The 24,131-nt window shown below is 28.1% G+C and overlaps 2 protein-coding genes across 2 annotated transcripts; both read left to right on the plus strand.

The window, feature by feature from the left end:
- Positions 1–4,578: 4,578 nt before the first annotated feature.
- Positions 4,579–8,023, plus strand: LOC100818579 (polynucleotide 5'-hydroxyl-kinase NOL9). The gene is made up of 4 exons (XM_014771734.3): positions 4,579–4,972; positions 5,094–5,276; positions 5,590–5,689; positions 6,231–8,023. Exons 1-4 carry the CDS (start codon positions 4,970–4,972, stop codon positions 6,404–6,406), a joined length of 462 nt encoding a protein of 153 aa, XP_014627220.2. The 5' UTR covers positions 4,579–4,969; the 3' UTR covers positions 6,407–8,023.
- Positions 8,024–13,385: 5,362 nt separating this feature from the next.
- LOC100801316 (cyclin-dependent protein kinase inhibitor SMR6) lies at positions 13,386–14,544 on the plus strand. Its single transcript, XM_006603709.4, has one exon. The coding sequence runs from the start codon at positions 13,654–13,656 to the stop codon at positions 13,978–13,980; it is 327 nt and encodes a 108-aa protein (XP_006603772.1). The 5' UTR covers positions 13,386–13,653; the 3' UTR covers positions 13,981–14,544.
- Positions 14,545–24,131: the final 9,587 nt, after the last annotated feature.

Genomic DNA, 24,131 nt, shown 5'->3' on the forward strand with positions numbered 1-24,131 from the left:
ACATTAAAAACTTTGTTTACTTAGGTTTAAATAAGAATTTTGCTAGTTGTGGTGACCATCGCATTTGAAGCACCAAAAATTGATTCCAATACAAAAGAATCAAAACATAAAATCATACACATGCAGAGAAACACAAATTAAAACTGGCTACACGTGTCCTACTCATTTTAATATGATTGATCCGAATCACACAAAGTCAAAACCAAGTTCTTCACATTAATAGATGCATCAGTCCAAAAACAAATTGGTTCCAATCTACTGTAATAAATAAAACATCGAAACACTAACAAAAAGTGTGTTCTGCAAATAAAAAATATTTCGTTTTAAAAGAAATCAATGAAAAATTGAAATGTATGGCATACTCTAACTGACAAATATTATTGTTGAATTGATACACATACATACATGGTATGAAACAGTTGTGAGGCATCCAATGGAGGTTGCTCCGTTGGGGAATCTGAGGAAGTTTGATCTTCTTTGCATTTTTTTATATTCTTCGTGTTTTTCTTGGCATAATCGGAGCCAGACTCAGCATCGTGTTTTTCTCGACATAATCAAAGCCAGAGTTTGCAGTTACACAAAGAAAAATATGTGTAAGACCATGTTTGAGACTGAACATGCTTGGGTTTATTTTAAAATTTTAAGAATTGAGTTGTCTAAATTTTATTAGTCAGTAAATCAGTGAATTTTCAGTTAATGAAAATACTTAGTGCAAACAAAATAAGAATGCATTTCGAACAATAGAGAATTGGATACCACCTGATACTTCAAGTGCTATTTTAGATGTTTTCCAATCTGAACATGGTTTGAGAGTTAAAAAAAAAAAACTAAAATAAAAGTAGAATGTAATGAATGTCAGAACACCAAAATGATAATAAAATGAAAGAAAGAGCATATACCAATGTGGGGGAAGAGGAGGATCTGAGAGTGAGAAAGATGAAGAGGGAAAACAACAAAAATATTGAATTAGAGTACAACACAAATAGTGAGAGAGTGTAAAGTTACACCCATTTGTTTCCGTTACTGTGGGGGAATGGTGTGCAGTTACTTTTTATCTGCTTAACATTTTGTTTTCACTTTTTACCATTTTATATTTAAATGAGGCACGGTTGTAATGGCAGTATAATTTAAAGGTAAAGATGTTTAAAAAATGTTTACACCAAAAAAGGGAATTTCCTTTATATATTACAAGTTTTTTATAATAGATTTAATTAGTTATACTTCTAACACATGTAATAGTTGTTTGTGTGAATTAAGTTATTGAATAAAGTTATTAATGTATTGTAGTTAATGTTAAATTATTTGGGTTCGATTCTTTTGTGAAAATAATTTTTGTTTATTTTACTAATTTTTCAATCGAACTTTAGATTAAGTAAGACTCATTTTCTTATGAATCAAAGGATTAAAATATAAAAAAAATATTTGTATGATAAAAAAATCATAACACAAATGATTTTTTGTTCTCTTCTCTGATCCTAATTTGAAATTAATAATAATATGTGTTTTTCTTTTCATTTATCTACTAAAAATCATATAAAACAAATTTGAGACAACCAATTCAACAACTTTCTCTTGCTCTCATGTTTCTAAGGTAAAGGGGAGAGTTGTAGTCTTAATTTTATGATCACTTGCATGAGTTCAAGAATTGGATTGGTCTTTCAAATTTATTAGTTTCAAATTTTATGGATTATTTATTGTTTTTTTTCGTTATATTGTTTGAATTATCTTATGGTGTTGTTTCTGTCACGATTGTTACATTTTGTGTTTGTTATTTTAATAGGTTAAAAATTCTTCTAATAATGTTTTAATGGTTTTAAATAGTTTGTTTATTTTCTTCAAAAGAAAATAGTTTGTATATTAATTTAACCGGTTAAAATTAATTTGAATGGTTTAATTATTGATTTAATTGATTATTTTGATTTAATCTCTTAAGAGATTAGAGAAAGATAAAGAGAGAAATTAAATTAACATGAATTAGTGATTAAAAATTAGTTACTTGCAAATCTGATTTAGTAAGCAAAAATCAAATCATCTATTATATATTAAATTATATTTAAACAAATTTGCATGTGAGAAATTTTAGAATAGACAATTATGTTGCTATGATGATAACACGTGATCCAATATTTAAATGGATAGTTTTAAACTAACAAAAATCTAAAATGAAGATGAGTTTTAAAATGCACGATCTTGAGACAAAAATTACACATGTTGGCACTACAACATGTGCAGTTTTAAAATTTAAAAACATGGATGAGACAATAAGCAGTTTTAAGATAAATAACCAAATTAGTTTGATAAATAAAAAAAACACTTTTAAAATTAACAAATATCTAAAAAAATTAAAATTAAAAGAATGAGCAGTTTTAATTAACAACTCTCAATCAAAATGGTTATTTTCAAATTAAAAACGAGTTTTAAAATTAAAAACAAGTTTAAAAACTTTTTTTATATAAAAAAGGTCAACTTAAAAACTTAGTCTGCTATCAATTGGTAGATTTTAAAAAATGTAAACGAAGGACAGTTTTGAAAATAAATTACTCAGAGATGAAAGAGATTAATATATTAAAAAGGAATTACTTGTAATTTAGATATGTATTTTTTTTTTGTTTTTAGGAGAACTATTATATGTATTAAAATTGATTTGCATGAAGAATTTTAAGATGGAGAATTATACCATGATGATAAGTGGGCACAAATTCAAATTGAGTAGTTTCAAAAACAACAAATATCAAAATGATGATAGTTAAAAAATAATAAATATTTTTAAAGTTTGGTTTTTTAGAGATGACAATACATTGTCAGAAGGAAAATAATGGAAAAAAACATGAGAAAAAATTATTGAGATAAATAATCTATCAAATTTTCATTAAAGTTAATTATTATTATAGAGGTAGAAGAAAACAAAATAATACAAAAAAGGGTCAAAAAGTATATTAACACAAATTAGAGATAAATAAAAAGATCAATTACTTGCCTCATGGTCCACAAACAACTTTTACGCAATGTACATAGAGTTGCAACTCTTTCACTTGCCCGATCCTCATGCAAATCTTACGCAAAATGTTGATACAGAGTTCCAACTTCACTTTGTTTGACACTTGGCTACTTAAGATCTTCTACTTTTTCGAGAAAAGTAATATGAACATATGAGTAACCAAAATAAAATTAAAAGTGGTTGCACATGATAAGCTTTTTCCAAATATAAAATACAATCTTTTATGTAAATAAGAATTTAAAGTAATTGAAAATAAATAGGAAATGAAGATGGATAGAGAGAGAAGGAGATAGCACAAACCATGCAATCTCTGTTTGCTTTACACCTTTCAAGTGGTTTGCGTGAAGGTGTTGTGGAATGGGAGAGAGAAAAATAAAGGCATAGGTGTATTTGCTTTGAACGAAGCAACTTATATACCAATTAAAATGTGTTGTAGGAGTGAGAGAGAGAAAAAAAAGGCCAGAAGCAATAGGTAGTTTATGGAGCTGGATGAAAAAAAAAACCTAAAAGGAAAATGGGAACTTGAGAGAGTAAAAGCATTTGTGGATGCAGTTAAGGATTACCAAAAAGAGTAATTTATGAAGAATTTAAAGGATAATTTTGTCTAAGTAAATGTGTAATTATATTTCCTTTATATATTGTTATAGATATAAATTATAATTTTAGTTATAAATTTTAAATTATTATAATAGATTAAAAAAATAAAAAATCATAAAATCGAATCAAACCAAATCAAAAAAATTGATTTGAGTTAATTCTAATTTGATGTTATATTTAAACTAAATCCCATCTTAATTTATGTTTGTTATTCGGATGACTTTTTATCTAAAAATTAAACCAAATCATATCACAATACTCATACAATTTATAGTTTATGTGTAAAACTTCAAAGAGAATAATTACGAGAAAAGCTGAGACAAAGAGAAATTGCATATCAAAGAATACCGACTCTAGATTACACTTTCACTGAATTAGATTATATTTATGTTTAATCATGTCAACAGCATTGTACTTGTTTTTTGGACTAGACTTTAGAGTGCATTTTCAAATTAAACTACTTTATACTATAATTATATTAATAGTATATATATATAACGACTGAGAAGAGTAAGTAGTTATATTTACTTTTTTTTTATTAAGTTTCTGTATTTTCATATAGTCTACTTCCTTACCACTTTGATAGATTAATGATGAATTTCATGAGGATTAAGTTCTATTGCATGATGTGTTACTTTTTGTACCACTTTAGTGGGTTAAGTAATTACAAAATAAAAAAAATTAGTGTGTTACTTCCTTGGTTATTTTTGTCTTGAGAGGAAGTTTGATTAAGATATATATATATATATGTGTGTGTGTTTTTTTATCTTGATTAATTTGAGTGATTACAATATATTTTTTGCCTTTTGCTTTGTTGGAATCAAAAGCCTTAAACCTCTCGTATTGATTATGGGAATCATAATCGAACGTTGAGAGTTGCATTCGAAATTCCTTGTATGTATTGCAGCTCCATTCTTAAGTTATCGCACAGCTTCTCTCTTTCGCATTTTCTGCACACGTGTGTGATTGCATGTGAGATTCATTGCCTTTTATTTTTTTTTCTGAATTTCATAGGTAAGGTAATGTAAGGTTGATATGTGTCCTATATGCACGTGTATTTTTTTCTGATTCTTTTTATTCCTGCATTTGTACTTTTATTACTGCACACAAACTTTTTCTTTTTCTAGAATTGTAGAAATATATCATCTATTATGGTAGTTGTTCAATGGTTTCTTTTCTCTTGCATTTCAGGTATCGGTTACGATGTATTAGTGGACATGTTGAAATATATTTTTCTCCAACACATGTTGTTAAGATAAGCATATCCAGTGAAAAGAAGAATCTACCTGCTGGAGAATTCTGGTTAGATTGAGAACACGATGAAACAATTAACCTAATTGAGATAAATTCAGCTCATCAGAACTCATTGAATAGATGGTAAGTTAGAATCTGATCAGAAAGTTATCAATTGCATTTGCAGCTGCTAATTTGGTCCTTTTTCTTTCCATTTGTTATGCTTCAAGTAACGTAGAGGATCACTATTTATTTGTTTCCCCAGGGTGTGCTTGTTCAGAAGGATGCACGTCTCCTACGTGATTTACGAATAATGGCTTATTTCAAACAGTGCTTTTCTAGTGATTCAAATATTTCTACAATCAAGGAACTTGCACATGCCTTGGCCTCTCACTGTCCTTATGAAGTTCCAATTGCAAGCATAAAGATTCGACATCTTCATTGTGAGGTTGGCTTAAATTTACTTTTTACCTTTCTGATTATGAGTTACACTACACCTCAGTGCAAAAGTATGGCTTCTACCTTGTGATTTGTGATGGTTTAGAAGTTTAAGTTGCATACATCTCTAACCCTTCACATGCACCACAATAGTGGAGTCTTGTGACTGAGTTGCCCTTTATAAGTTTGATTTTGAACTTTTGATGCATTTGGTCCATTTTTTATTCTAATCCCACTTGATTTTCAAATCTTTTTGATATAAATATGAATATTCTAATGGTAAGCAGAACGATTTTTTTTATGGTCTACCCATATCTTTGTAGGTCCCAAGCTCTGAAATATTCTTCAGTTTGAATGCTACCATTGTTGGCTTAGCCGTTGATTCTGAAGGACCTGAAAATTTACCTTCGTGTCTTGGTCTTGGTAGGTTATTTGATTACTGAATTCTGAAATGTTTCAGTTTCATTATGTCTTGCTCTGAAACAGAGGGTCATTTTACTGAAATACTTCTGCAAAATTAAAATTTCAGATTTCAAAAGCTATTTAGGTGGTATTGTATTGCAAAACTAGCTGAAAATGCCTGATTCTGTGTTTTTCAGGTCTTGAAAACTTCAAATGCCTGGTAAACAAAATGGGAATTATAATTTTTGTAAAAAGAAAAATTAAATTATTGAACTTGATAATCAGTTATAAACGTTGGTACACAAAAAGAATGGGAACTCATGTGCATTTGTGAGTTAGCTTCATTAGATCTTGTATGCCTGTGTATTGGTTGTAACAAGTTTACCAGTGTCTCTTAGCTTTGTAATATATCATACTTCCATAAATGTAAAAGATAAAAAAAAAAAAAGTGTATCCATGATGGGAACAAATCATACAGATATTGTTCTAGTTGAGTAGTTATGCATTTCAATAATTCTAAGCATATTCATTGTTAAACACATCTTGATTTCTTATGTTTCAGGGATTGTGAGGGGAATTGACATAGTCAAAGCTATGCTTTATGTCATTACTCCCGTGCCACATAATTCTCTCGAAAAAGTCAACGTGTTGCTACAGGGTTATATCCAAATTCCATCTTGTTTATTGCAGGCAAGATATTGTTTTACATTCTTTTGCTTTCTTAACGTAATCTTGTAGAAATGAAAGATAATACGTTTAATGTTTATCCAAACTACTTTCTTTTGTTGTCTCACGGCCTTCTTGCTAGTTGTTAGAATGTGTTCTGTTAAACATTCCTGTCTAGGAGCAAAATGCTGCCTGTGAGAGGCAAACAAAGACTAAGTTAGATTAGTTTTTTTAGTTTTAGCCAATATGATGTGAATAGGTTTTGCAAGAGTTGTCCCAGGTTTCTTGTGGTCTCTACCAGCCAAAAAGGGGATCTTGTAGGTTTCTCTTTTGGTCAGTACAACATTGCTTCTCTTTTCTTGTCCATGGTATGTTTGGTTTGGTTGTTTAGGATTTTCTATGGTGATATTTTTCTCTTCTCTTCTCTTCTTGGTGATACCTTCCTGTTAAAATGCATTGCAGCTTCTCTTTTATCTGCCTGTTTGGATGCAGTCTTAAATAGCGGCCATTCATAACACTAGATGTCTTAAAAATTTCGGATGAAGAATGTTGTTCACTTGTTTGTTTGGTTCTGAATATTGATCAAGGGTTTTTGTGATTTGTGTGGAGTTCTAGTTGCCGGTTCATTTGCAAGTTAGACCTGTTAGAAATTTTATAATTGTTAATTAATTAGTGTGAGTTACATATTATATTTATCATTTATATTGAACTATTATCAAAAATTAATATAGGCTTGATAAGCGGAAACTAATTTGACTGGAATAATGAGAATTCTAATAGGTTAAAACACTTAAAGTAAGGTTATGATCTTTAAGATATCAAATCAGAAATTGTATTCTATTCTCTTCATCTGATGAGAAATCTAAGGTCCCAATTTGGTTGAGAAAAAATACAAAACCAATAATTTTTTAGACTCATCAATTATTAATTCCCCTGCTTAGCATGGATCTAGTTATTTTTCACAATCTATTTTGATAATCTAACTTAATGTGTTTCGGCTAATTATTGATATTTTATTAAAATTCCTATCATTTTAAACAAGACCAGTGTTTTTTGTCTTGTGTTTGTGGGGTTTCTTACTTTTAAGAAGGAGGCAGAGAATTAGAAAATATTTTAAGATATAATTAGATTATCTTAGAACATCTTTCTTGATCTGTTTATTTGTATTAGTAGATCTATTCTTTATTGCTGATGGGGCTACTTGACCAATTAGTATAAATGAATAAGTTGAGATATTGCAACACATAATACATCTAACAATGATATTTTCTGATTATTATTTTTGTTTCCCAGTGTCATGATTAATTAATGCATGTTTCTTGTCATATTATAATAATGACTTTTTTTTATCAGGTTCAAGGATGCATCTCACCTTACATGTCAGCAAATACTTTGACTTTGACTACAAACTAGTTATTCATGTGTTGCCAAAGAGTAACGTATATTGTAATTTACATATGCCCCAAAGCATTTTTTTTTCTCTGTTCATGAAAATCCAATTTTGTTTTCGGTTTATTTATATACAGTTACTATTACTTGCGGTATGTTTAATTCCTTTAAAGCTTTGGAATGTGATGGTCAAGTTTGACAAATGTCATTTGAAGAATATGGTCCTTGATTTAAGGTTCTTTGCATAGAACAATGGATGGACTTTTCAAATTTCCAGTGTTGAATGAACTGATACAAATAAGCAAGAAAACAGTTTTTTTTTTGTTAAATAGAAATTACAGTAATGTTATGTTATTTTTATTTATTTTCTATTTTTAACGACATGTACGGAGAATGGAAATAAAAAATTATCTTATATTCAAATATTTAAAAATAGGAAATAAATATTATTTTATTGTTATTTATAAAGTTAAGGAGTTAAAATAAGGTTGTTTTCTAAATTAAAAATGTAAGTTCTTAAAATAGAAAATAACTTAAAATAAGATGGTATTTATACAATCAGCAATTAAAATATATCCATTAAAAATTAGAACAATGATAAGTTAAGCACCTAATTTAAAATAATAAAATAGGTAATAGAGACATTTGTACGAAAATAGGTAAAAATAAAAAAACTATTTATGTAAAAGGTGTGCTATGAAAATTATTTACATGAAACGAATGTTTTCGGTTATAATTATATTTGATGTAAAAAAAATGATTTTTTTACAATATGCCAAGTAACTATATAAGGGAATGTCTTCATTTACCTTGAGACAATCACAACCCTACTCGACACTCAGTCAAGTAATGAACTTGATGATCTAATCTACAAAAATGAAAAAAGTAAATAAATCGGGTATGCCACTAAAAATTGAAATTATGCATGAGAGGGAAAGTAAAGGAGAATGAACATGATGTCCATGACAATAATGAATATTGAAGGTGGGGCTTTTGTAAATACACCAAACTCCCCTCATGTGTATATATATGTATTGGTCTCTACGCCATGGTAGTGTCATATATATTGGTCTCTAATTAATTCAGAGTACCAAAGCAATTATGTGTTGTGGGGGGCTAACATGGCTATAGCTACTTTATCAAAATATCTGGTTCATTTCCACAATACAGTGCCATGGTTACTTTTTGTTGCTTTTTTCTTCTCACGTTTGACTCTTTTTTGGAGGTGAAGAGGCTTTGTTCACCTTGGATGTTAAGGATATGTTTAGCTTAGAGGAAAAAAGTGAAAAAGAAAAGAGAAAAGAAATTAAAGAAGTATAAAGTAAGATGGTTTTCTAAGATAGTATGAAGGAAAATAAAATGAAAGAAAGTTAAGAAAAAGTCTTTCTCCTATTTTGGTTATGCAAAAAGCAGAAGAAAATAAAAGAAAAAAGTATATACGATAAGATAAGGAATTTATAAAATTGATTTTGATTAGAACTAATTATTTAAATGGTGCCACTTATGTTTTGTATTTTTATTCTAAGAAAAATATAGTAGTAAAATCCAATATATAATTTTTAGTTAACCCAAAAGTTATACAGACTTACTTCAATTAAAAATTAATTACTAAACGTGAGACTAAACTCTTGTCTTCACCATGTATTTAAAACTCTAAATGAATCCACGTTCAACAAAAGTTACAAAGAGTATATATATATATATATATATATATATATCACATGTGTCCTAAAAAAGTAGTGCATGAGTCTTGTATGTATTGGAGATGTGCATCTAAACACACACTAAATCATGTTATATAGTATTTGAATGTATTTTTATCGTACACACTTACACGGCATTTGGTTATACATTTGGTATGCCGTTTCTCACATTTAAAGAAAAGCTAATTAACAGTTACAATACCACGTTTTATTTAATAAATCAATGTAGTTTCACGCGTTTGTAAGTCTAATCATGATGGTTAATCAGCAAGCAAGCAATGCAATTAGGGGTTTCATTTTTCCGAATTCATCTCCTTCATCGTCTTTATTTATTTGGCACACTGTTTAGTTTATTTGAGAAGTTTTTTTTTTTTTTTTTATCTACACTAATGGAAGATAAGAGTTTATAACATTTGTGCATCTTATTCAACGAATCCATGCTGAACTCAATCTCTTAAGCAAAATCTCAAATTGAACTTTTTGAATTAAAAAAATTTAATTAAAAGAAAAAAATCTCACAAAAGTTAATCAATTAAGTTTCTTAACCGACACTAATTATATCGATAAAGTCAATTGATACTTTGTATAAATAACATGATATCTAACACCAATAAAAAAAACTTGTTTAACCAATTAAATTAGAGCTCATATTAATATTTAAGAGGTTTTATTAGCCTCTTGCACGTCTTGAGTTTACTCTTTTTGTATGCTGCCATAGCTTTTGACCCTATTGCTTCATCTAAGCAGTACATAGATCAAGCTGGGATATATGGTTTCGTTGTAGTATTGCATATATATTGCACCACTTGCTTTGTCAGCAACTGTTGTGGCTGCCGGAGGTGTTTCAGCTCTTGCCTATCATCCATGGAATATATTTATGGGCCACCAAATTAATTTTATAGAAAAGTGACCATAAAATATAAGGGGCCCTCCATTTGTTTTAAATGGAGTTTGATATTTAAAAAACATGTTAATAGTCAATTTGAGATAGGATTTTTGTTTCTAAATACATGACAATATATAGGCAGTTAATCCTTGTCAAGCTAGCCTGTACAATGCCAATTGCCAAAGTCTTGGCAATATTATGTGTGAGGATTACTAACTAGAATATATTTGGGTCCCTCATTTTATGTTCCTTTTGAAACTCTACACAATGCATTTGTATCTAATGGTTGTGTAGGGTTATATATCTCATCTATTAAAAATAATCATATTTGAATTAGTAAAATTATTATGAATGATCCTCCCATCAAAATAAAATAATTTCACAGTAATTGATTTAGATGTTGAATGATCTTGTGGCTTACGTTTAATAAATTCTTATTTATATAATTCTTTTTTATAATTGAAATTATATACTGTTGTTTATTGTAAAAGATCCTCATACCACATTTGATATTAATAGGAAAAAAGACAAATTTAACACAGATTGATTTGGATTATTTTGGGAAAATGTTAAAAATATGTTATTTTAATTTATTTTAAAATTGATTGAAAATGTTTTAGAATATAATATAAGATGAATATTAAAAGAATTCAAAGGGTTGGTATAAGCTAAACTCAAATGCTTTCACATGAGTGAGAACCATTTGTTTAATGATAAAATAACATATAACATATACTTGATTCCTACAATGGGTAAATTTTTAGAATTAATTTCTGATCTAATAGATGGTTAGGATGACTTGAGATAACAAAAGATGAATACTAAAAAAATATAAAAAGTATAATAATTGAAAATAAAATATATAATCTAAATAATTGATCTATAAATAAAAAAATTATAAGTATTCAAAATTAATTGAAAACTAAAATTATAAAAAAAACCCAAAATATATTTTTATTCAATAAAATGAAATTAAAATTTGTATAAAAAGATCACCTAAATATGTTTCCTTATGTTATTTTATATTTTTTTAATTATTTCGATAAATAATTTTACTAAATACATATGATTTAATATGTTAATTTAACAACTTTCATTTATCAACTAATTTTTCAACTTCTAGTTATTTCAACAGCCATAACTTATGAGTAAGTCTTATGGGGAGAACTGGGTCATTATCTTCCCAATTTTTTTTTTTTTGCAGCAATCTGAAAAATGAAATTATATCATTTTTAGGAAAACATTGTACATTTTTTTAAGTGGCAAAAATTATTTACATAAGTTAGGTGCTAGATTAAATGATATATACATATATATATATATATATATATATATATATATATATATATATATATATATTATAATCTAAATGATATATTTCTTTATAGTTTTTTATTTAATTAGGAAAATAATTGAGAGCATAACTGCATAAGCTAAACATTCTAAACATGTTGATGACTAATAAATTATTTAACTAAAATGATTTGATCCATTTTCATTTGGTATTTTTCAGAACCTTGTCATTTATCATATAGCCAACATTATCCGTATAACTGTTTGTTTGATTTGTTTCTTCTATCCTAATCACGATTTCTTTAGATAATATTTTTTTTAATTTTAAATTCTTATTAATATATACTGCGTTTATCATATTTGTTGCTCTTCATGCCCAAAAAGAAAAGAAAAAAAAAATACTCGGTGGAAGAACCTATTAGCCTGATTTCTTTCTTCGTTACGAACATTTTGCAATAACAAATATAAACCCAAACAATCCCAATTTAATGTATGATTTCTCCTCCAAACTCTGAAAAAAGTAAAAATTATAAATAAAAAAATCCAAGTTTATCATTATTTTTTTCGACACAAAGCTTTTGCTTTGAATCCAGTGATTGGATTTACTAGTAGGTGAGCACGAGCATGTGTAATTCAGTGATACGGTCTATCTTTTGGTTGATCATATCCTTTGCAAAATTAATTTTTAATTAAAGAGATATCTGATATAATATAAGTGATTTCTTTATGTTTGGGAATCATAGTTTTTAGAATCATAAACGAGAAAAATTATGATTTTTAAGAATAACTAAAATTAATGAAGGAATTGAACATAAATGATTTATATGATAGATTTAAGTTTCAATCATTTAATTATTATTTGAGGTTAACTTTTTATGAAAGTAATTTTTAATAAGATTTTATTTATTTTTTGATTAAATTTCATATTAGTCCAAGATTCTTTTCGCTTGAAATTTATTTAATTGATCATGATTTTTTTTCTAAAAATACTTATATTTTTTTTTGTAAATACAAGAATAACATTGTATTTTTTTTCATAAAGTTTAACCATTCATCATATCAAATAATCAAATAAGAGTAATCTGATAATTTTAGCAAAATATTCTTTAACTTGGAAAAAATTAGATTCTTATCTCTCATTGAAACAATTTTATGAAGAAAATAGTTGAAAAAATGTTATTTTTAAAACAAAGTAAATCAAACATGTCTAATTTTAGATTTTCAGAAAACTGATTTTTTTTTTCTGTTACCCAACTGTCTCTTAAATTAATTTCTGTTAAAATTTATTTTACATTAAAACAATTTATGTAAGTACAATTTTTTTTATTTAATGTAAGAATTATTTGAAATTACTTTAACTCAAAAATCATTTTGAAATTCAGAATTAAATCAAGCATGTAACTTTTTTATTTATTATCTAAAATAATATTATAATACCAGGACTACTATTAATTAATATTTGACCGGGTCCACCAGCATGAAGTTTCACAAGAATAATAATACGTTATAAGCTGCGGAAACGACGTCGTATGGCTCCCCTTCTTTCTTCTCTGTCACGCCGATCTTCGTGCCCAGCACTGTCTCTGCACAAACAACACCACTCCCTAGAAAAACTTATTTAATCAATTAACAAATAAATAAAAACCCAAGGTCAAAACGGGAAATTCCACCCCGAAAACTAAACGCGGGAAAAAGAGCCGTTGCTGCCCAAACCAATGAAATTTTGGCGCCAAAACCACAGCTTCACTCCCTTCTCTCTGCCCGTAAAAACTTTGGGCACCCCTCTTACTCTCTCTCACTCTTTCTTTTTTTTTTTTTTCTCGGAAAATTCATACTTTCTCACGAAAAAACCTCAAGCTCAAAACAAATACATACACCTCCTTTTATTATTCCTCTCTTCTCTTCATTCCTTCGTTCATTCCCTCATAAAAACCTTTCAAGTTTCACTCTTTCTCTAACCTAAGGAAAAAAAAAGCCTTTTTCTCTTATTCCTTCATTCTCAACCAAAAAAAGCTGAAACCTTTCACACGAGGTTCCTTTTTTCCGACATGGGGTTCTCGCATTCGGACTTGGAATCGGAATCCAAGAAGTGGGTAATTGCCGGAATCGGTGTTTGCTCGCTCAAACCCATCAAAACAAAGCGCGTTGCTGGCGGCGGTGACAACGAAGAAGAAGAAGAAGAAGAAACGCGTTCCACGACGCCGACGGCGAAAGAGGCGAGAATACCGGAAAAGTTGCCGTGCCCGCCGGCGCCGAGGAAACGCCGACCACCGTCAAGGTGTGGTAGCAACGGTGGCGGTGGTGGTGTGAGAGAGTTCTTCACACCACCTGATTTGGAAAGTGTCTTCAAGTGCCATGTTGAGAAAGCCAAATGAATGGTTCCACCTCATTCAACTAACAACAACAACAACAAAGCAAGGTTTTAGAAGAGAAGAATTGAGGTGTACTTAGTATTTGGTCTTGGAAATTTGGTTCCTCTAAAGTGAGTAATTTGAGTTTCATAAGGTCCCATATATAGTATAAAAGTAAGTAATCTCAGTCGTTAATGATAAAATTATTAGTTAATATTGCGTGCACGTACATAACAAATTATGTATGTATGTGCTCGTTATATTAGGTGCACATACATACACGATAAATTGTGTATGTGCCCGTGAATTAATGAATGGTTAGAATTACTTACTTTATTCCAGAGGGGTCAAATTTTTTGTTCTGGATGCTTGTTATTGCTCTTTCTTCTTTTCCTAGCAAAAAAGGAACAAGAACTTGTGTATAAAGTATGAAGAAAAAAAAGATGATATTTAGAAGTTAGAAAGGAGTATTGAGTAGTTTTTTGTTTTGTTTTTTTTTTTTAATTTTGATTAGAGGCTATTATGTAGTTTAATTAGTTCTGTTTTTTTTAATTATCAATGAGAAGCTTTAAATATTATTTTGTGATCGATTTTGCTAATGTTTGTGTGAACTGAAATCATGGGATTCCTATGTGATAGTGTTGACACATAGCTAGTGTGGTGTTTTGGGTTTGCGTGCTTTTTTTTCCTTCTATGTGCAGTGTTGGTTCACACATGTGTTTTGAGTGACGATTGATTCTATATTCTAGTGCAATTTTTAGCCTTTTGAAGAGGGTGTGGTGAAGTTTGGTGCAGCTATTGTTTCCGTTTTTGGGATAGGTTGGTTTGTTTCTCTACTTCTGTTGCTCAATTTATTTTGCTGTTGCTGCTGGATACCTAATTGTTAGGTGAACATGGTATGTATTAAACCAAAAACTGGTACCTAATATCTTGTCCCAGTTTGGTTTACTTAATGTGAAACTGTTAGACACATGGGTGCAGAAGTTGTAGTTTTTGTTTGACAGCAAAAAAGTTTCTAATAAAATTGTGCATCCCCTGAATCTGTACTAATGTAACATGCCGGCCCCTGTTACTCTAAAATCTAAATCTTCAGAAGAAGCTTTTTCTGACTCTATTCTTTCTTTGCCTCATAAATTAAATTATCTTTCTCTCTTTAGTTTCCCTCCTATTCTCACCTCAAATATACTCCTGAGAAAATCCCTCCAGAAACTGGTTATTTGTTCAGTTTTAAGGAATAACTGATTTTAAAAACACAAATAAACTAATCCAAATACTTCAAAACAAACAATACTGAAGGGAAAAAATCTTATTTTTATTTATTTATAGGAATTATCTTAATCTTATTTTTATTTATTTATAGGAATTAAAGATAATATAGAGATATTTACCGTATTCACATGTTCTATTCAATTAAATGAGTTAAATTTTTTATGTTAAAGTTGGTTATATGAATTATATGATGATTTTCAGTTAAATTAAATAGCACATTTTCAGAAATATATTTATTACAAAATTTCTCTAAACAGTTTCTTTTAATGCCATTTTTGAAGTCTCTATTTACATGGGTTCAAGAGATGATGTAATTGCAGCCAATAGTCTAGTTACGGAACTAAAGACCATACAAATAATAGTGGTGTATATCTTTTTATTTTTTATTTTAATTTCTCTACAAGCACAACTTTCAAAACTCAGGAAACACTAATTCTAAGTACAAGTTTCATAAAAAAATGTACAAGGGCTTTACTTTCTCAATCTTAAATTGCTACTTCTTTACTCTTTAGTCTTTACCCTTGAAAAATGATTCTGTTTTTTATTTTTATTTTCTTTTTCACAATTCTTAGGATATATATGTTTTAGGAGGAAAGATAGATAGGAAGAAAAATATATGAAAATTGGGTATAAAATTAGTATAGAAAGTAGAACCTTGAGATAAATACAATGAAAAGGAAAGAAGAGAAAAATATAAAATAGATATAGAAATTACAACATTAAACAAATTTAAGAGTTGTACTCCTTCCACTTATTGGGACTCCTAGGTTTCAACTCACCACTAAGCCCCATACACAAAAGTCATAAACACAAGCGTGTATTGTGTACATGGGGTCTAAAGCTGCCTTACCCATGTAAAAGTAGAAAAATCTTTTCAATGGCTAAGATGTTGCACAAATTTATAGACCGTGACAAATTAAAATCAATCTCTTCCAACCTTATATTTAGTCCCAAGTACCTTTTAAACCCTCTGCCACTCTTGCTTTAATCTTCTTCTATGCCCCACCACACTTTAGCTTGCCCTTGCACACTACTACGGCCAACAAGGTCAAGTTCCTCATAACACTCCTTAGATTATTAAAAGCGGAAATAATTAAGGGAAGTACATTAGATGATTAGAATCCTATGCAATTCTTGTTACTGTTCCAAAAGAATGGTTTAAGCATATAATATACTCTCTTCGGGGTCTTGAATAAAAACAACAAGAATATCTTATTTTTTAGTCTTAAATATAAATATATTTTAATTTTTTTTATGTCTCATTTAATGAGTTTTATTTCTAAAATATTTTTTAATTATTAAGACTAAAGATTTTTTTATGTTTGATATTAATTCTAATGAATGATGATTTAGGGGGGAATATATATTTTAATTAAAAATAACATGATTTAATAGAGTTAATTGATTTTTGTTAATAAATGTGATATATATATATATATATATATTCTTATAGTTGAGACGGGATGGAGTATAAATTATCATTGACTCTCTTGTTGATATTAGGTATTAGATTTGTGATTTTTGTGGATGAGATTTTTTTTGGGCATGGTCCTATTATGTACCCGAATCTTTAATTAGTTTAAGGAGTAGAGAGGATACGGTTTGCATGAACAAGGGATTTGTTTAAAAGGTGATGATGATAGAGCTTACCTAATCTGAGGTTCTCTTTGGTGTTGAATAATAAGAAAGGCTTTTCTAGGGATTAGGATCCTTTTAAGAAAGCACACAGTAAAGTTGTATGTAGTAAATGTGGTCATTTTGGATAGCTCTTTGCCACATTGTGGTCATTTTAGAATTGGATTTGCAATGGGGGTTTTTCTACCATGATGACCTAAATGGGTACCACATGACTCTTTCCTATTAGAAAATAAAAAATAAAAATTCTCTTCCATATTACTTTTGACTTTGCCCCTTGCTTCCTTCCAGGAAGCAACTCCTTGTCTAATAAGATTTTTGTTTTTGTTATATTTATTTATGAAATCACATTCTTAGTAACAAGCCAAAATAGTTAGGATTACTAAAATATTAACCCTTATATAGCTTTTACAACATAAATCTGCTGCTGCTTGTCAAAATCAATTTACCTTAATTTAAATTCCAGCCAAGTCTACAAAATAGCTAGTGCCTGCAGCCATGATGTCAGAAGTTACTATATCACTTGTAAAAGAATAGGCAAACCGACATTCTAAGATTCTATTTAAGAAACAAAACTAATAATTCATTCTTAAAATAAAAAGAAACAATAATAAATTTTGAGTTTGGCTTCTTCCATTGGGTTGATCAAGTATTTAAGATGGACTCAAAAGCAACATATAACTTATATTCAAATGTAGGGTAAAATGTGTTTAATTAGATCCGTTAAGATTTAGCAAAAAATAATTTTAGTTTATGTCATAATTGGGGTTGTGACAGTTGTCTCTATATATTTAAAATGATAATTTATGTGAAGTTGACATTTTAACTCCAACAACTTATGATTAAAGTCAAGTTAAATACGAATGAAGTCTAATTTAATTAGTTTAGTAAAATGCATGAATTATATATTTATCTTTAATTTCTAGGAAAAAAAGTCAAAAAGTTAGATTCTTAAAAACAAGGTTAAAAAAAAATTAGGTTTATTGACTTATATTGATTGACTTGATGGATTAGGCCGAGCTCTTAATAATAAGATCGGGAGCAAATTAGGTTTGTTTGACGGAACCTAATTAACCTTTATTTTTTTTATAAATTTAAATATATTTGTTTAATTTTTATATTAAATATTTTTTTTATTTTCAATTAAGAATGAATATGCCCAACATAAGATTAAAGATTGGACTAAGTCATTAAATCCTGAGTTTAAAGGAAATTTGATCAAATTAACTTGGTTCGGTGCCACTCTTATTCCACGAGATTAATATTAAATTATCTAATTTTTAATTTTATCAACTTTTAAGTATTTCTAAAATGTGAGTTTTGTTCTTGATTCATGATTGGGACAAAATCTACTCATTTTTTTTTAAAAAAAGTTGAGAATTAAAATTATTATTTTTAAAATGATGGTATTAAAATGAATTCTGACTAAATTGAGAGACATAGGCTAAATGCTCTTATTTTTTCAGCATTAATTAATATATAAATAAAGATAATTCTCAACCCTGGCCTTCACAAAACAATTTCAACTTTAGTTTCATGTGTGAGAGTGATTTTGATACATGCAATGACATACATGCATCAGCAGAAAATCAAGCATAAGACACGTGAGTGAATGTTTTCATATACTAGGTGATCGATCTTCGTTGGATAAATTAGAAAGGAACATTTTTGTAGCTTTCGATTTCTCTTTTCCTAATTGGAACTAACCAAGCAGTCATTTTCGTTAAAGATACAATTCCTGAGTTATAGTGTCCATCAATATCATTGATTGGATTTTGTTTTCCCTGAGAAACGAGTTAGTGGTTCTCAATATTGTGAAAGCTCTTAACTAGCTAGTTCTTGGACCTACGTGTCCTCAAGCTATATATTCTTTTGTGGGGACTCAAAATATATCCAAAGACAAAAAAATAAAAAATAAATAACACATGTGGACCATTTTGTTGAATAAATTTTTACTCCCATGTGGTGTAACCCCACCATTCGAAACAAATGAGATTAAGCATTGTACATTGGTGTTTATAAGGGCATTTTCAAAGGAAAATTTTTAAGTGGTTTCTTAATTTTTTTTTGGTTCTTATAGTATTATATATGTATATATATATATTATAAGAAATTCATACACAATTTTATTCCAATGACAAGAAATTCTAGATTTTTTTTAAAAAAAATATATTTTTATTTTTGCTTAATTATGATATTGTTATTTGTTAGATAAATATTAATTTTTATTATTAAGAAATAATTTCTTATAATTTCACAGAATATCTAAATCTTATTTTTTTTAAAAATTTCTACCACATAAATTTACTTCAATAGAAAAGAAATTGTATCTTCACTTAAGAAACCTTTCAAAAGAAACTCTCATCAGAATGCTATAAGATTGTTTTCCAACCTCTATTATTATTTTTTATTATAGACATACTTAATGGACTTGTGCTGATGTTTAATTATGAGAAGGATTGAATATTAAATCTATTATTATTTTATCCTAATCTCAATTGTGTTTTTGCTCTAGGAATTCAGGTTGAGGAAAATGCATATCTCTGCTTCAATATTAACTAATTAAGTACTATCCCAAAAGAGTTGGCTGACAAAAGAAAAAACTATCCCAAAAGAATAATAATTTATAAGAATCGGTTGATTTAAGTTTTAATAGAATTAATTTTAAGAGAATGGAAGTTTAAAAAACTTGTATTTAACAATAATTTTAAAAAATAATTTACATTAAAAAAATACATGTAGTGGATCTTCTTCCTCGAGGCTGTGGTTATTTGCTGTTGCAAGAATATGTTGAACTTGTCTATGTTTATAATGTTTACTTATTTCTCCGATCGAAGTCAGAATTCCTTTATTTTGATGAACCAAATAATTATTTAGACAAAACAATGTTTGTAAACTATGGGACTTAGAATTTCTTATTTGTCAAAAATAAAAAGATAAACTAAAATTACCTTTAAAATATAATTTAATTTATATACATTATTAACATAATTTATTTTTACACAAATATACAATAAAATGTTATTATATCACCATAACTTAGAACTTCTTAGTATTCTATGAATTAGTATTTTAGTGTGTGCACGGTGTCTAAAATAAATGTTTACTTTTATGTAAGGTTTAATTTGTGTTTTAGTCTTTGAATTTGAGGGTGTTTTTTTTTAATCCTTTAAATTTAAAAATATTTTTAATTCTTAATATAATAAATTAACACTTTAGGACGAGTTTTAACATTTTATATGAATTTTTTTTAATACTTTGTGAAAGTTTTATAATGCAAATTTAGTGATTAAAAAATAAAAAATAATTTATAGCAACTAAAAATTGTCACAATATCAATTTATTAGGCTAGAGACTAAAATAAATAATTTGTCAAAATTTAAGAAAAAAAAAATTTAAATCTCAGGGACTAAAACAAGTACACATATCAAAATTTAGAAACTAAATCAATAATTAAGTCTTATTTAAGACTAGTTTTGATACCAAAGATTAATTTTTATATTTATTTTAAAAGTTTTTGAAATCATTTCGAAAAAAAATGGATTGATTTTCCAAATTAAATCATAATATTGATTCATTTTAAATTTATATTTTAAAACTATCAAGAAAGAACTAAAAATTATATAAAATATCAATTTATTATGTCAATAATTAAAAAATAATTTGTCAAAATTCAAAAACTAAAAAAAAAATTTTAAATTTCAAGAACAAAAAGAAGTAGACCTCCTAAGTTTAGAAATTAAAATAATGATTAAGTCTTTATATAATTAAAATTTATTATAAACAAATATTTTAATCATTAAATTATATTACAGTTAAAATTCATAGTAAATAAATATTTTAAATATATGCATTATTTTTAAATTTATAATGAATAATTTAAATTATAATATAAAATTCATATTTTAAAAAATATTAAAATTTATTTAAAAAATTAAGATAAAAGGAAAGAAAAAAGAAGAAGATAGACACGCAATTAATAACTCGATCATTTTGAAGAGGTATATCCTTAAAATCAGGTCACTCAAAAGGTCCACTCTGGAAAAGTAAGACTTATTGACTAGAGCCCATTCAATGCGTGAACTGATATTTGGAGTATGTATTGATTAAGAGTTATTTTAAAAAGAAATAAAATTAACGGTTAATATTTTATGTTTGGTAAAGAATCCTTATATCGTTTAATAAAAGTTTTTGAAAATTAAAAAATACCTCCTTTTTTGCAAAACTTTCACCCTTCTCTTTTAGTTTTCTTGGTTATTTATTTACCATGTAAATGATAGCAAAAATTACAACGGGCCTTGCATGCTTTAGATTAGGACTAACAACTATTAGGAGGTGAGTAATTCTATTTCCACTTTTCCCCCCTCTTTACCCTGTCTTGTTATGAAAAATAGTTTTCTAAATAGTTTTTTATATTTTAAAAACAAAAAAAAAGAAACATAATCATGCCAAGAAAAAGACAAAGTAAAAATAGAATCATTCCTAAGAAATTGAAGGCGACATATTAAATAAAAACCCTTATAATATTTTTTTAAAGAAAATATCATTTTTTATAATTATAATGACATCTCTTTTAGTTTTTAGCAGCCCAATTTTTATAATTAATATGGAGCCTAAAAAATATTTGAAACGACATGCTTGAGACCCACAACCCATGGTCACTGAGAGCTTTCAAAATGCCAATTCCGATCGATAAAAAACAACAAATGAACAAAAACATCACATTTCGAAGACCAAGGCCATGTCATGTCGTCGCAGTTTGCAAAATAAACAGTGGGGGAAAAAATTAAATAACTTTGTCCAAAAATATATATTTTATTTTCAACTTTAACTTAAAAAAATTAAGCTAGCCATCAACACTCCAAATTTAAAGTATGAAAGTGTAACCTAACCATTAACACTCCAAACAAAATAGTAATAAAAATATTGTAAGACGTACAATTCAAAATTATTCTTATATAACGTGCTATTTGTACAGAAGTTTAGTAGTTATCCACTAAAAGACTAAAAAATTTATTTTGACAATATAAAGCTTCTAATTTTTTGATCCACTTTTTTTCTCGTTAAAATACTATAAGAACATTAAATTAAATTAAAATATCCTTATATATCATTTGCAAATAACCTTTTTCCGTTTGCATGCCCCGACTCCACAGACCCCAGTCCCACACCTCAGTACCAGTTTCACTTATCAGGAAGATAAACTACATTGACTAAATAAATATACGTGACAATTTATTTATATAAATATTAGAGGGGAAATTTTGAAATGAAATAAAAGTAATAGAAAATAAAAATACTACATAAGTAGTTGTATATATAATTTTGGAGTTTAAACAAATACTAGTAATAAAGTAGAAGTGTGTATATGATGTGAACAAGAGAGTTGAAAAGGGTATGAGTGAAATTAATGTACAAGTACAGAGGGTGCAGTAGTTACTGATTATTAGGGTTTAGCAGTATGCCAAGATTCTCAGCCCCAATCTAGTAAGCACATAGCAGCAATGAAGTGACTTGTCACCACGGATTCTAGCCTCTGTAGTCTGCTCTTAACTCTATTACTTTACCCTATAACACTATACAACACACAACAAGTTACAAAACCCCTTAACATTGTTACATTATGAAAATTTTACATACTATATACTATATGCTTTCATTACTCTTCCAATACTTATAATCAAAGTTACTCTTGCAATTTGGGATGTAAAATCTCACATTACATAAAAAGTTAAATTTCATATAAATAAAATAGACATGAATCTTAAAATTTTAAATTAAAATATAATATTAAATTCACTTATATAATTTACTCGATGTTCAATTGATAATTTTATTTTAATATTTAGCCCCTCCATTGTATAATATTTACGAAGCTAACAAACATTCCACACCCCTATGAATCCTTCATTGAACCTTAGGATACATAATCATATATGAGCCAAAGCATTAAAAAGTAGAAGTCAGTCAGTGTAGGGTACTAATTGTTGTTATCCAAAAACCAAAAAAAAAAAAAAAATCCATTTATTCTGTTGTTTTGGTGTGAATTTTGAACCAAAACAAGTCGGTGGAATCCTAAAAGCACAATGTGAAATATGGTACTATGGTGCATTTAATTGAATTGGTATGGCATACACATAAGAAAAGAAAAGGGAAGGGTGGAGGAAAATGGACATAATTGGGAGGGTGGGAGTTATTAACTGTTTAGTATTAATTGGAGGTGGAAAAATGGAAAGAGATTAACGGGCAAAGTAGGAGGAATCCAATGTATGAAAAAAAAAAAAGTGGGAGAAGTAAGAGACTAGAGACACGTACACATGGGTCTCTGAGGAATCCTAAGCATATAAAAAGATTCTAAATTTGGAACCCCAACAGAGAACATGATGTGGTGTTACGTGTTACTCTCTCTCTCTCTCTCTCTTTGAATTTTGACTATTTTTTCTTTTTTGTTTTTGTTTTGGAGCTAGTAGTAGTTTGGTTGTGACGCGGTTTCAGTCACATCCTGCCCGAACTGCCCGTTAAATTTTGAAGCGGAGTCGGTTGGCGCCAAAACTGTAAAGAAGGCAGACACAAACATTGTTTGTGGCCCGCGAAATGCGGGCTGTGGCGGCTGTTGTGTCCCACAACAACAAAAATTTTCCATCTCATGCCCATATGAAATTACCCAATTGCCCTCTCTCTCTCCTCTGTCCTTTGTGGGACCCACCTCCTTCCTATCCTCACCGTCATAATGCTATAATCCAATAGCTTCTATAATCTAATAATCTATGCTCATTACATATTTTATTTATTTATTTCTTTGATTTTCTCCCCACTTCCGGATCATCATGATTTTCTTCTTTAAATTTTATTAGACATTAAAAGTATGGATTTATATATAAATAAAGTACTAGTACTAGTATGTAACATCACCAAAAAAAAAAAATATAAAAAAGTATGTAACGGATCTTGAGTAAATATTGTACAAGTACATTCTACTATTATTCTATGTTACGTGCTCGAGTAAGTATGTTTTTTTTTATGAGATGTTATATAAAAAATTGATTAACTAAATATGATTTTCCCACAATTTTTTTAACATGATCCATACATTTGTAACACCTGCATAAGCTTTTTTTTTTTTTTTTTTTGGAAAAACAAGATTAAATTTTAGTAAAAATGTTAGTAAGAGTGACCCTGGCATTCATGTGTTTTTTATACAAATTTTCTGTTTCTATGATTGGTATTTGGCAGAAATGCTGCTATTGGTGGAAAAAGGAAGATTCATATTT

This window comes from Glycine max, chromosome 19 (assembly GCF_000004515.6).
Source record: "Glycine max cultivar Williams 82 chromosome 19, Glycine_max_v4.0, whole genome shotgun sequence".
In the NCBI taxonomy this organism is placed as follows: domain Eukaryota; kingdom Viridiplantae; phylum Streptophyta; class Magnoliopsida; order Fabales; family Fabaceae; genus Glycine; species Glycine max.

Coding starts and splice junctions, on each gene's coding strand:
- LOC100818579 (XM_014771734.3), top strand. Junction 5,277..5,589: donor TTCGACATCTTCATTGTGAG/GTTGGCTTAAAT, acceptor ATATCTTTGTAG/GTCCCAAGCTCTGAAATATT. Junction 5,690..6,230: donor ACCTTCGTGTCTTGGTCTTG/GTAGGTTATTTG, acceptor CTTATGTTTCAG/GGATTGTGAGGGGAATTGAC.
- LOC100801316 (XM_006603709.4), top strand. CDS start 13,654: ATGGGGTTCTCGCATTCGGACTTGGAATCGGAATCCAAGAAGTGGGTA.